Here is a 15,297-nt window from a genome sequence, read left to right as displayed (position 1 = left end):
AATACTTGATAAAAATATAACCCATCAAACTATTTCTGGTTCCACTGATGTTTATCTGGCTAAGAAATTTGCCCATTCCTAACCTAATTTATTCAAAACAATTCCCATAGCACTGACACCAATGGCAGCTTTTGAAAGAAAAACCATTTTGGCTTAGTAATGTCCATAAAAAAGCCAATGTGAGATTAAGAAAATATTTTAAAGATGGCGTTCTGCTTGGCATTCAGTTACAACAAATAACATCTAAATCTATAGTTTCAAGGCTTGCTAAGAATTTTGAACTGAACAGAGATGAATAAGTATTGATGATCAACTCTGATAAAAGATTGATTGTAATCTTTGATTAGAGGGAATAATCTTAATTGAATGTAAAATTTAGAAGTAGGAATATATTAATTAACTGAATATGTATCATCAAGCTTGTATCAGCTCTCAGCAACTTCATAGGTTTTTTTCCAGGACCATCTGTTCTCAACATAGTCCTCCAAATCTTCCATTGCTACTATAATAAAGTCCCTCAATCTTGATTCTGGTATTCCTTTTCTCTATCCTCCCATCTTTCCTATCTTTGTAGATTTCTCAAAGATCTAGGTCTTTGTATGATGCCTCTAAAACAGACATGTCAAACTCACGACATCATGTGATGTCGCATGATGTATTGGAGCTTTTTCCCCATTGCCAGCAATGGGGTGGGCGCGGATTCCTGGTGACGCGTCTGGCCCGTGGTCCAGCATGAGTGAATACTCTAGATTGACCTTTTCTATAATCTATGTTGATTTTCTTGCCTAGCTGTGATTTTCTTAAGAGTTTTCTTTAACAGCAAAGTTCAAAAGCATCAATATTTTTTCTATCCTGTTTCAAAATCCAATTTTCACTTCCATAACAGCGCAGAAAAAACCACTGCATGATTCTGTTCTTTGTAGATATAGACACATTATGACATCTGAATAGAGAGTCAGTTTGATTTAGTTGTTAAGGCAATAGGCTAGAAAGTGGGAAACCCTCCTGCCTTAGCCATGAAGCCAGCTGGGTGACCTTGTCCTAGTCACCTTGACCTAGTCACTTTCAGCCCCACTCAGGGTTGTTGTGGGGAAAATAGGAGGAAGATGTATTGGATATGTTCACTGCTTTTAGTTATTTGTAAAAATAATAAAGGTGGGATACAAATAAATATTTTCTAAGGCCTTCATTGCTACCCTACACTGCTTATCAATCTAATAAACAGCTTGTGGCATTTCTCTGTGGCAAGATTAACATATTATTGCATATGCTTTGATTGACTACCATCTATTTCATCAACTGTTTCCTGAGTACCTATATATAATATATATTTCTGATGGGAACTGCAATAAATACTGGAACTAAAATACACAAAAGATACCGGTAGTATAAAAACTATCTTTGCTTCAATAGTGACTGCTGAATTCGATAAACAGTTCTTGAGTGATAACACAGTTAACCCGGTTTAGATACCCTTCATATCGACTGACGAGGAGAAAAATGTTTTCCCCCCCCCGCACTAGACAACTTTTTCACATCAAATTATGATTAACAAAAAAATCACGAGACAACAGCAAGGCATTCTAGGAAACATTCATTTCAGTTTCCGTTCTCATAGAAGCGATAATGTTTCTGAAACGGAAACACTACATTTCCCAGTCGTCTTTGTTGAAAAACATTAACTCTCTCTCTCTCTCTCGAGTTTTTCCTACACGGTGTTGCATGCCGGTAGTAGTAGTTTCCAACTACCCCTATTCGATACCACGCCGCTTGGTTTCCTTGGAAAAGAAAACTACAATTCCAATCCGCCTTAGCCGGTTGCGCTTGCGCCGTCTGCATGGAAGGAGGGAGGGGAAAGGCCGTTACGTCGCGGGCAACGGCCACGGTAGTGAAGAGGCAGTAAGCGGTAGTACCGGAGGTTTACGTGTTCGCTGCTGGATTTGACCCGAGTCATAAGAAGAGGGCGAGTTTTGTCAGGTTCCGTGCGTGCTGGCGGAAAAGCGGGGATGAAGCTGTGAGGGAGTGCGTACCGAAAGAAGTGGGGAAAAAAGACCAACCGCAAGCAGCCAAGGGAGGAGGAGGCGCGAAGCGATGTCTCAGCCGCCTCAGCAGGAGCAGCAGCCGGTGGCAACGCTGGTGCCGAAGAAGAAGGACCGGCGTATCTTCTCGGGCACTTGTCCTGACCCCAAGTGTCAGGCGCGCCTGTTTTTCCCGGCGCACGGGCCTCTAAGCAGTGGGAGCATCGAGTGCACGGACTGTGGGCAGCGTCATGAACAGCGGCAGCTGCTGGCGGTGGAGGAGGTGACTGATCCAGACTTGGTGCTGCACAATTTGCTGCGGAACGCATTGCTAGGAGTCAGTGGGGCGGGGCCCCCTAGAAAGAACACCGAGCTGGTGAAAGTTATGGGCCTGTCAAACTATCACTGCAAGCTGTTGTCGCCCATTCTAGCCCGCTATGGCATGGATAAACAGACGGGCAAAGCTAAACTACTAACTGAGATGAACCAAGGAGATGTTTTTGACTGTGCTCTTCTTGGGGACCGTGCCTTTCTTATTGAGCCTGAGCACGTTGACACTGTAGGATATGGCAAAGATCGCTCTGGTAGTCTCCTGTACTTGCAGGACACCTTGGAGGATATTAAGAAGGCTAATAATAGCCAGGAGTGCCTCATCCCAGTCCATGTGGATGGTGATGGCCATTGTTTAGTCCATGCAATTTCCCGAGCGCTGGTGGGTAGGGAACTCTTCTGGCATGCTTTGCGGGAGAACCTCAAGAAGCACTTTATGGAGAATCTCAGCCGCTATAAAGCCCTTTTTCATGACTTTATTGATGCCGCAGAATGGGAAGACATAATCAATGAATGTGATCCCTTATTTATTCCTCCTGAGGGTGTACCAATGGGTCTTCGAAACATCCACATTTTTGGACTAGCCAATGTTTTACATCGACCCATCATCCTCTTGGATTCCTTGAGTGGAATGCGTAGTTCAGGGGATTATTCTGCCACATTCCTTCCTGGATTGATACCAGAAGAAAAATGCATGGGGAAAGATGGCATGCTGAACAAACCAATCTGTATTGCCTGGAGTAGTTCTGGGCGTAATCATTATATTCCTCTGGTTGGAATAAAAGGTGCTGCTTTGCCTAAATTGCCTATGAAATTGCTTCCTAAAGCTTGGGGAGTGCCTCAAGACCTTATTAAAAAGTATATCAAATTGGAAGACGATGGTAGCTGTGTGATTGGAGGAGACAGAAGTTTGCATGACAAATACTTGATGAGGCTAGTTGCAGCCATGGAGGAAGTTTTTATGGATAAGCATGGCATTCATCCCAGTTTAGTAGCTGATGTACATCAGTACTTCTATCGGCGGACTGGTGTAATAGGAGTTCAGCCTGAAGATGTTACAGCAGCTGCTAAAAAGGCAGTTATGGATAACCGACTTCACAAGTGTCTCATTTGTTGTGCTCTTTCAGAACTACACGTTCCTCCAGAGTGGCTAGCTCCAGGAGGGAAGCTGTATAATCTTGCAAAAAGTACCCATGGTCAGTTAAGACCTGATAAAAATTACAGTTTTCCTCTGAACAGTTTGGTATGTTCCTATAATCCTGTAAAGGATGTACTAGTACCAGACTACAGTTTGAGTAGTCTGAATGCCTGTAACTGGTGTCATGGCACATTGGTGCGTCGTGTGAGAAGTGATGGTTCTGTTGTATATTTGGATGGGGACAGAACTAATACTAGATCAACAGGTGGCAAATGTGGTTGTGGATTCAAACATTATTGGGAAGGTAAAGAATATGACAATCTCCCTGAAGCTTTCCCTATTACTTTAGAGTGGGGCGGGAGAGTGGTAAGGGAGACAGTGTATTGGTTCCAGTATGAAAGTGATTTATCTTTGAACAGCAATGTATATGATGTTGCAATGAAGCTTGTTACTAAGCACTTTCCTGGAGAATTTGGCAGTGAGATTCTTGTCCAGAAAGTTGTCAATACAATTCTGCATCAAACAGCCAAAAAGAACCCTGATGATTACACTCCTGTAAACATTGATAGTGCTCATGCCCGAAGAGCTGATGATATGCAACAAGGACAAGATTTGGCCTCTCAGCTTCCAACCAAAATTATTCTTACTGGGCAGAAAACAAAAACACTGCACAAAGAAGAATTGAATATGAGTAAAACTGAAAGAACTATTCAACAAAACATTGCAGAACAGGCACCTATAATGCAAAAACGAAAAACTGAAAAATGGAAGCAAGTACAAAAAGGGCCAGCTAGAACTGTGTCTCCTGGTACCATTCCTGATGGGTCATCCTCTGCACCTGCTACTCCCACCAAGACTCCTTATTCTCCAATATCTACAAAAGAAAAGAAAATTCGCATAACAACAAACGATGGGCGACAGACCATGCTCACTTTGAAATCCACTACAACATTTCTAGAATTGCAAGAAAGCATAGCTAGAGAATTTAATATTCCTCCACATTTGCAATGTATTCGTTTTGGCTTTCCTCCCAAGGAGCTACTGCCACCTAAGGAAGGGCAAGAAAATGAACCTGTTCCTCTGCTACATGGAGATAGAATAACTATAGAGATTCTTAAAGGGAAGGAAGATAGTCACCAGGCTAGTTCAGTACACTTGGCTCATGTCGTGAAGCATGATGATATTGCTGTTACTAGCAGAATTTCTTCCAAGGAACTTCAAGAGCAAATAGACAAGGAAATGTACTCTTTGTGTCTTCTTGCAACATTTATGGGTAAGGCAATATTAATCTCCTTCTTTTGAGGTATGAAAATATTTGTACAGCTAGAAATGTACAGTGTCCAGATAAGTTCTTTAGTAATAATAAAAACACTTCTTTCCTGGCTTTTAGCAGACTGATCACTGTAGGTTAGGAGCATTTTAATATTACATAATGTGGCAATTCTGTATTAATTGAATTCATTGAAATAATTCTGTTTAGAGAAGGATTGTGCCTTAAAGAAACTTTGAAAAACTATTAATTGCAAATTTAGACAAAACCCCTGCTATTTATGAAGCACTGATATAATGCTCGTAAAGGTGAGGTGTTGAAATAGTTTCAGCACAAGTTTTATCTCAGTTTATTTAAAGTATAATGTTAATGCACAACATGGGCATGTTTGTTTATACTTCTCTCATAGGGAATTCAATTCCATGAGGAATTAGTGTTCTTAAAATATGTGTTTAATCTGAAAATTACTCTAAATTTATATTCACAAAGTTGTTGTATTAATCATTATCTGCTCTTTGGCCAAATCTACTAAGAATTATGTTTTAGGACATCTTTTCACTTAATTGGTGATGTTAACAGATTGTTTTGCAGCTCTTATAACTGGTTACAGGCTGCATGACATAGGAAGCTGATTGATGTCTTACGCATTATAGTACTGCAATTAAAAAATATATCTTTTGGATGTTAGAATGGTCTCAGGTTTCCAGAAAATCCTCCAAGAATGTACTTCCTTTTATTACCCCACTTATGACACCACTTGTGTTCTTTAATTTGAAATGGACTTTCCAACCCAGGCAATATAAATAAAGAAGTGCATTTTTTAAAAGTGAAGCTTCATTGTGTAATCTTATGGACTGAAAGCTTAACAATATGTCTTGTATGAGAGAGAAACAATTTTATTCTTTAAATGAAATCATCTTTTCAATGACTCGTAGGAGTGAGAATCTCCATAGACATGTTTTCAATAAAAATTCAGTCCTTTTCCTGGAATCATCTTTTCCTCTTGAATGCAAGTTGAAAAGATGTAAGGAAGAGAAAGTTGCTTGCTTGCTTGCTTGTTTGTTCATTCATTCAATTTCTATAGCCGTCCATCTCAGCCAATGACTGTGGACGGCTTATAAATTCAAAAAATATATTACAGTTAAAAATACTAAAAACCTTTTAAAACAATAAAAACACTAAAACCATTCAGATTAAATATACATAGGAGCAAGATAATTGGACAGTTAGCAATACAGCCTGGAAATGGAGCCCTTAACATACCAGGAAGGGGAACAGAGCCAGGTTTAAGTGTCTTACAAAAGTCTAGTAGGGTTGGAGCCATTCTAATCTCTGAAGGGAGGATATTCCATAGAGCAGGGACACTGCAGAAAAGTTTGTCTCTAATCCTTGCCAACTGATACTCTTTGGCTGATGGGATCTGTAGCATGCCCATTCTGCTTGATCTAATTGGAAGATAAATAAGTGTGCATCTAGTATATGTGTGGCTGTATGCATGTGACTATGTGAAAAGTGAATGTACTATGATAGTCTTTTTCCAAACTGGTTTACTACTGTCAGAACTGGAAATCTTTATAATAATTATCTGTGTTGGGTCCAGCACATCTGGAGACATCAGGCTAGTATGTTATACTGAATATTTTGGAGTGGCCTGACTCAAAACATTACAAATCGTAGTGTAAGTAAAGGCCTTGTACAAAATTCAATTTTGCATGATCTCTCTATTCTTTATTTATGAACAGGACTTATTATTCTTTACTCAAACTAACAACATTGACCAGTTATATCTAAATTTTGGATTATTATAATTGAATTATTACAAATCATGTTATCTAACCATTATTTAGTTAACTAGTTTCAAGTAATGCTAATTTATTAAAGTTTGGACAAAACAGGAAATTGTTCAAAAGCAGAAACTAGTATGTCTCTCTATGCATCAACTAAGAAACAGGCAAGTGAATCTTAAGTTTGAAATAAATACAGGCATGCTGACACTTCTGATTACTTCTGAACTGTATGTGTTGTGTTAACTAATTGCATACAAGGTGCTGTTAAGTTACTTAAATGTGAGTTTTAAGACTTGGATGAAGGGCTGGCAATGATTTTTTTAAGTGAAATATCATTGTGCCACAGAAATAGCAAATCATGCCCTTGATCTGGTTTTCACTACAGATTGGATTGGGCACAACCTAGTAATGGAAGGGAGTACTGTGACCTTTTTATCAGGGGTTATTTCCTGTATTAATCATAAGTATCTCTTATAAATGTGAAAGTGTTCCATACGCATATGAAAAAATATAAGAGTTCATCTTAGATTGAGACAATGTAATATGGAGACAGGAAAATAACTTCTGTTTAATATTTTTGGAGGAATTCAATTTTCAAATTCAGAATCATATTCCTTTCAAATAAATATGGTATTAAAATGATTCATCTTCAGATGTTTATACAATCTGACAGATTCTTGAATTGCCTGACATTGTAGGAGGAGAGTCTATAGTTAGTCCATCAGCTGTGAAAGCTTACGCCTTTTAACAAAACTGGTTAGTTAAATTGCCTAGGATATTTTTCTATCGGTAAAGCTTTGTTTCCTGTGAATTTACTGTGACATGTTAAGTAATCTTCAAGGCAGTTTCAAGCATAGATTCTAACTAGAGAAAGATGGATTTTTTTGGGCTACAGCCATAGACCTTCAGATGGTGCAGAATGGCAATAATTTGAAAACAAAGATATGGTTTGGTTTTAAAACACTGTTAGAAGATAATAATCTTACTTATATGTGATACAAGACAAATGCTTATTCCAGTGCAATCAATTTTGCTTGATTTTTTTAAAAAATATTTTTAGAAAACGTATTATTGTTTAGCTCTTTAAGTGATGAGTTTTAAGATGTAAACAGTGAAAGTAGGAGAAATGGAGTAGGATAGAATTAAAATGGCCTTTATTGTGACAGAGTATGAGTATATTAAATGTAATGTCTCTTTAAATGGATCTGGACCAATGATTTTAGGGACACGGTTATTCAGTTTTCTTGGAAGCGATATAGAAATGATTTGCCATTCTCTTCTGGGATGTTTCTTGATTTCCTTATCTATCCTGTAGCTCTAGCAGACAAAGTGAGCCATGTGCTGCTGATCTTCTGAGACAGCCACATAAGCACTTCAAGGGCTTCCTCAGGTAATCTGTTAATGTACAAAACACACTTCTACTGGAATTGCTCGCCTTTTCACAAATACCTTCTGGGCCTGCCTGGAAGGCTCCTGAAATAGCTGTGCTGAATCGTCAGTAGGATATGGCAGCCATGACCCTTCAAGAAGTGACACTATGGTTGCAGTCCTAGTTTGTGTGTGTAGAGTGTCTGTATTTGCAAAATTCACTGATAAGAGAATGGAGTGTTCTGCAGAAAAACAGAATGTTCTGTCCTCTCTCTGAACCATGCTGAAATTTAGCTGGACTCTACCATTCTGGATGCAGTTTGATGGCCTGGGAAGTTCGCAACAGTTAAAGGAATTGCAATAAAATCAAAAGGTGACAGGTGAGACAGACCAGATGGGATGAAGTAAAGGGTCTTATTTTTCCTTGCCAAAGACCTCAGTGAAAAACTAGGTTTCACGTTTATTCTGTATGACAACAGAGTAGGGTCCATCCAGATCTCAAAGGAAACATCAAGAGGGCAAGTGCCCAATCAAGACATTCAGAAGTGTAATTCTTTACATATCTGTATCATACTTTAATCTGAAATAATTTTATCTTCATTTCTTGCAAGGTTTTCAAAGGCAACTTGCAGATATAATTAAAATACAGTGTAAGACATGATTTTCAGTGTCACTTATTTTATAAAGAATTAAGAGAGCACATCATCCTGACTTTTAGAAAACATGGTATATCTGGAAAAGCTATCTGCATTCTGTTTCTTGAATTAATTTTTACTTTGTATTCACAGGGGAAGATGTTTGGTCTTATGCAAAGGGGCTTCCTCATTTGTTCCAGCAGGGTGGCGTATTCTACAATATAATGAAGAAAACAATGGGTATAATTTCTAATTTTATGTTAATGTATCCTTTCCACCATGCTGTGCTTTATATATTTAATACTTTGGTATTAACTACTTTAGGCTGATATATCTAATTATCTGCATGCTGAAGTTCTTGATCTAGAATCAAAATCTGAAAAATGAATTCAAGTCAAGAATTGAAAAGGACATTGTGATAGAATTAAAATGGAAACGAATGTACTGTAAAACGTAAGGATCTGAAGACTGGATGTGCTGATATTATTTGGTAATAGGATCCACCTATCACTTCCACTATTGCTAAGGTGAGGGAGACTTTATACAGCATATAATGTGCAAGATTGCATAAGCTGCAAGATAATATTGTCTGCTTGCCTTAGCCATACTGGTTCCTATCCCATAAATATATTTGTCCACAAACTCTATAAGGGAAAAAAAGAAACTGAATTTGGCGCTAGTGTTGAATTTCCCTGATACCTTCCTCCCTCACTACTTTCTGATTATCTTTTCTCTGCTCAGAAAAGACAAATGAGGAATCCTTTTTAGATGTTTTGTTTTGATAATCTTCACCTTAATTTAATGGACAGAATTTATTAATTACAATTTGTCCATTTTCAATATTGCATATTATTGTCTTGTAGAGGTTTTCTAATCGTATCACACATTCTTCATAGCCTCTTATTGAAGTTTAGACTATCATTGTGTTCTTTCTGAAAAGTAAATATCATTAGGAAAAAGATAAAATAGTAATTTGCCCAAAGGGGCATACTTATCTATTTTCTTAAGTCGGTGAATATTTGTTCTTGTATGTGTTGTACTTTTTATGCAAAATAGCCAAGCATAAAAACATAAATAAGTATGTATTTTTTATGTACTCTTCGTTATGGCTATATAAAATTTCCAGGTTTAAAGTCAATGAATGTTAAAGAGTAAAGTGCACATACACATTTCACTAGAGCATTGGGTCTTATTTAGTCAGTCTTCTATTCTTTTTCGTTTTGTATTTTTTGAATGTATTTGGGGTATATAAATAATTATTTTTTTATATTTCATATAAATTTAAGCATTATTAAAAGTCATAAATATGCATTTTTGTTACTCTTGCAGGTCTGGCTGATGGTGAACACTGTACCTTTCCACACTTGCCTGGCAAGACCTTTGTATACAATGCAACAGAAGATAGATTGGAACTTTGTGTGGATGCTGCTGGTCATTTCCCTGTAGGTTCTGATGTGGAAGACTTGGTTAAAGAGGCACTAAATCAAGTACGAGCAGAAGCTTCTTCAAGAAGCAGGGAAGCAAGTCCTTCACACGGATTGTTAAAATTAGGTAGTGGTGGAGTAGTTAAAAAGAAATCAGAGCAACTCCACAATGTAACTGCATTTCAAGGAAAAGGCCATTCTCTAGGCAGTGGAGCCAGTAGCCAGCAGCAGCATCCAAAAGCTAGGGAAGCTCCACTTGGAAGAAAGCAAAACACAGGTACAGATTTCAGTACCAATTCTGCTAAATTGGATCCTTCCATGTACACAGGTGATTCTGGAAATAGTGAACTTATACGAATAGCTCCTGGAGTAGGAACAATGAGAGATAGTAGACAACTTGATCCTAATTTAATTGAGGCACAGCGGAAAAAATTGCAGGAAATGGTTTCTTCCATTCAAGCATCAATGGACAGACATCTGCGAGATCAAAATACAGAGCAATTGGCAACAAATGATTTTTCTCAAAGGAAATTAGAGGCAACAAGTTCATCAGTTAAAACAAAGAGCCCTCAAATGAGTGTAACTGAATCTTTTACTTTATCAAGTGGCAGTGGACGTTTGAATACAGAAATAACTGATAGTAACATGTCAAATGCTTTGGGAGCACCATTCTCCACAAGATCAAAAACCCAAAAAGGAAATTCTGTTGAAGAACCTGAAGAAATGGATAGCCAAGATGCAGAAATCACTAATATAACTGAGCCAATGGATCATTCATGAAAAGCTATATCAATACAAGAGATTACTGTGCAAATGTAGTTTGTTGGCTGGACCACATTAATTTAGTCATTGAATCTTGTATGTTTCAAAGATTATATGTTACGCATTGCATGATAGCAAGTGTGTGATAGACAGTAACTTTTAATTTGACATTCTGCTGCCAGATTAGCTCTCAGTTATCTGTACATTAGTTATTAGAACAAGCACTGAGAAAAAAAATATCTGCTGTAGCTGTGGGTTATCGCTCTCTCTTTTTTTGTAATTTTAATTCCATTAAAGTCTTAATCCTCCAGCCCCTATGAAATCATTAAGATATTTTTTTAGTTTGATATGTGAAAATAAAACCTGACAATGCACTGTGTTTGTCAGATAGTGGTCCATTTTCATTAAACAACATTTGCTTATACTTGACATTTGAAATCTAATTTATATCTGTTAGATAAGTCAAAATGCTGAAGTACTGATAGTTCTTTAAAATTGTTAAGGAAGATATGAAAGTTAGTATATAAGAAACATAAAATAAAGATGTCTGAGCTTTTCCTTGCTTTATTGGCAAGCAATAGTATGTTTTGTTTTCAGTTGGTAAAGTGCTATAGTATGTTTTTACATGGCAAAGACAAATGCAAGCATTTTACGAACAGAATAATAAGAATTTGATTTGATTCAGGAACATTTTACAAGTAGGTGTTGATTATCTGTGTTCCCTATTAATGCTTCTTATGTTGGATTAATCAAATTTAACAGAACTTTTATCAGAAGTTTCTCAGTGAATTAATAAAGCTCCTTTTAAATTCCTTACACCTAGGACATACCTAAAGCTTTTAATGTAATACACCACTTTAATTAAATTGGATCCACTTTAAGCAGCATGCTCACCAGATCTAATTAAGAGACATTGCTCCAGTAAAAGCAGTTGTTTATGTTGATACTAATGTTGCACTTTTTGCCTCTTCGCATATTTCTATTTATGTGCATTATTACTACTACATCTGATAAAAATAAACTTGAAAGAGTGAAAGACATTATAGAAAAATATAGGAAATAAATCTTAAATTCATAGTTATTGAATCCAGTGTTTAGGCACATATGACTTTTTTCTGTCTATAAATACGTTTATAATATAAATACTTGTACTCTTAAAGTATGTTTAAAATTTTTGCAGTTACAATCACACAGAATTACTAAGGAATGCTGTGATTAAATACCCTCAAAAAGGGAAGGCTTATTTTTTATGTGGGAAAGTTATACAGTTGCCTCAATTCATTTGAATATCTTATCCATTCACATACCGTTTGTCTTTTCTCTTAAGAGGGAATCCAGATTTTATCTTCTATTGCACTATTTGTGTATAAAGCCTTCAAACCACACTTTCATGAATGAGTAATTTTAAATATATAATTTTGCTCTTTAAGAAGTAAAATATGTCAATGTACAGTTTTAAAATTGATCCAGGCCATACAGAATAAGATTCCTGCATAATCAGAAAACTACTATAAACTGCTAGCAAATACACAACCAAGTAGACATGACACCAAGAGACCAGTTGTGCATTCATAAGGGATTCATAGGGTGAGAAGTATTTCTGGCACAAGTTAAATCCATAATGAATTTCAAAACTAGCATGTATAAGCTGGCTGATATGATAAACAAGAAAGCAGCAGTGCTTTTTCTGAGCAACAGGACATCAACACTGGATATCTTCAAAAAGAAATCTGGCTTCTGTCATAATGCTTGGAATTATGGTGCTAGAGCTGTTGTGAAAAAAATACTTTTTGGCAATGTTAGCATTTTCTTAGGTCTTACATTTCTAGGACTGGGTAAAACAGTGGCAATTTGGAATTGATTAGAATGTAAATTGTTAAAATTGATAGTTTGGTGACTTTTGGTAATGAAATGGAATAATGATTCTAGGGAATAAATATGATCAGTATCACTTACTGAAAATTCATATGAATAGGATAAATTCTGAAGCTGGAGAGGCACAAGTAGCTTTTTAATTTTAATATGATTGGTTTGACTAAGTTAAGTATTCTTTCTTTAGAAACTTTTCTTTAGGGAATACTCTTAATTTTTTTTTCTAGGGAAAGAATACATTCTACATTTTTGTATCTTTTCCTCTGTGTGACATTAACAATTTTTTGAAATGCCCAGTTTTTAAAAAATAACTATTAAAGACTTAGGAGCTATGTGATTTTTTCTGCTGCATCTGTAAATGCTTGGTAAACATTACATATTAAGGTTTAATATTACAATGTACAATGTGTACACAAAGTGTAGCTGATCCCTATCAAAGTTAATGAGACTGAGGTGCACAAATATATGCTCAAAACCATTGACTGTAATAGCATCTTGTTGCAGCTAAACTGCTGATTTTCAGTAAGCTTAAGTTCATATAACTTGCTGTAGTGTTGCCTGTTTCATGATTTAATCAAATACGAAAATAATTAATGAAGAAAAATGTTGGATCTGGCAAAAGAAATTGTAATGATGTCTGAACTGAATTTCCTTAAGAAATAAGTAGCATAGCTGTATCTGTATCACAGTTTTCTTGAAGGGAATGAAGATCATGATTTTTTGAAGTCAGACTGCTGTTCCTTTCAGGTTAAACAAATTTGTTATTAAATAGCAAAACAATTTTCTCTGTAAATAATAATATAAATATTAGTACAACAGAAGCTTGGCAGTATTCAGTGTACTGGTTTACTAAGAGAATAACCTCTGTGTTACCAGAGGGGAAAAATGCAAATAAAAATAAAATGCATTTTAGAAATTGCTTGCATTAAGGCATTTTGCAGGTTTTAACGTAAATGTATTTTATGATACATTATATCCCCTTACTACAGTTCTGTATTTGTTGAAAACTATACATAGACCATGTGCAATTAAAAATAACATCCTATGTGCTGAACTATGCCTTACTTCTTTAACTTCTGAAGGTTTATATCTCATTATTTACAAGATAAAGTAACTAAGTCCAATTTAAAAAATACAAAATATTTCTTATGTTCTATTTTTCTTCTGAAACTAAAAATTCTAGTCAGTTGGTTGAAAATAACAGTATGTTATAGGAAATATGATATAGGATTTCCTGAGTTATGCTTTCCTATTGTTTTAGTAAAGGAACACAAGAGCATTGCTATACTTTTGTTCTGATAATGCTGTATGGAAAATGTAGCTTTTTGAAGATCAAAGTCACCATTTTTCCCATCAGAAAAGAATTTAATTATGATACAATAGTCTAGCAAAGTATTTTGATGATTGTTCCACCATACCCATATTCAGCTCAGCGTACAATACATAAGAGCTCAATCTATACTGGTTTTTCTTTTAGATAATTTTGATAAGCTGGTTGTTAGAACTTCATCAGTAGCCTGATAGGTGGAGTTGTTTATTCAAAAATATTTTTCCCAATAATTTTATTAATATCTCATAGTCTTTACATTTTAAGGTGCTGCATTTAAAATTCTTTGTCAGAATTCCTGCTTTGCCCATGATTGTAGCAAAAGATTGAACTGTAACTTGATATTTTTAGATTTTATTTTATTGAAGACTATTGCCAGAAAAGAGTGCACTTTTGGAAGTAATTGGATTTCTAAAAAAATGTATATTAAGCATTAGCACTGTATATATTTAGGATATCTTTTAAAATGGCAAGTGCTTTACATAGTGAATTAAACTAGAGTAGTAATGATACCATGTTCACAATGCTGGCCATTCAGCACATTTGAATTTTATTTGTGATTGCTGTACTGATTTTTTTTTAATTTGTAATGTAATAATAGTGTATTATAACAGTGTATTATATTACATTTTACTGTACAGTATTTTGAATTTTCTTTGATTGCAATATTAAAAATCTAAGCCAAACGAATTTTTCCTAGTTCTTGTGTCAAGTTACTGTTACCGAGGTGATTATTACAGGCCAACTTACCCTGCCTTTCATCGAGGCAAATTCCTGTGTATAGGGAGATGGGAGTAATAATGCACCATTTGCATGCTTTTGTTAAACAGAACTGCATCTCTATGAAAATTTTTCAGCTGTTTCTGTTTCAGAATGCCAGTTATATAGGGACATTTTAATTTTGAACTTTGTTAGTTGGGCAATACAGTCACACGTAATATTTTAAATTCATATACATTATAGATTGGAGAGCACAGAGGTATACAAAAAGAAGTTGGATTAGTATAACTTTTCAGAGGACTCTGTTGATGTGTGGCCAAAAATGGGCCTGTGGATTTGTTCATCTAGATATACAGTATACCTATCCTGCTTTTCTTTGAACTTGAAGAAATTACCTAAAGAACTTCTAGACTATCTCCACCCAGAGAATATTTGGCTGATTTTAAATTTAACTACCTTCAATAATAATAGAGTAATATATTAAGCACCTCATCCTACATATGTGAGAGAAATTACAGGTTCTTGAGCTAGGGATAAATTGGGCTATGAACCATTGTATAACATCTTATTAATGGAAATTGGGAGTGGAAGGTTTATTTGGGGTTTTTTGTTAATACTTCTTAAATTTTCTTTATTTTTTGAGTAT

At 35.7% G+C, this 15,297-nt stretch overlaps 1 protein-coding gene across 1 annotated transcript; it reads left to right on the top strand.

Moving 5' to 3' along the window:
* The first annotated feature begins 593 nt into the window (after nucleotides 1–593).
* VCPIP1 (valosin containing protein interacting protein 1) lies at nucleotides 594–14,621 on the top strand. The gene is made up of 3 exons (XM_083359676.1): nucleotides 594–4,759; nucleotides 8,700–8,786; nucleotides 9,876–14,621. Exons 1-3 carry the CDS (start codon nucleotides 2,092–2,094, stop codon nucleotides 10,748–10,750), a joined length of 3,630 nt encoding a protein of 1,209 aa, XP_083215802.1. The 5' UTR covers nucleotides 594–2,091; the 3' UTR covers nucleotides 10,751–14,621.
* The last annotated feature ends 676 nt before the right edge of the window (nucleotides 14,622–15,297 follow it).

This window comes from Vipera ursinii (assembly GCF_947247035.1).
Source record: "Vipera ursinii genome assembly, chromosome: 3".
NCBI lineage: Eukaryota > Metazoa > Chordata > Lepidosauria > Squamata > Viperidae > Vipera > Vipera ursinii.
This window is presented reverse-complemented; position numbering and strand designations above follow the sequence as displayed.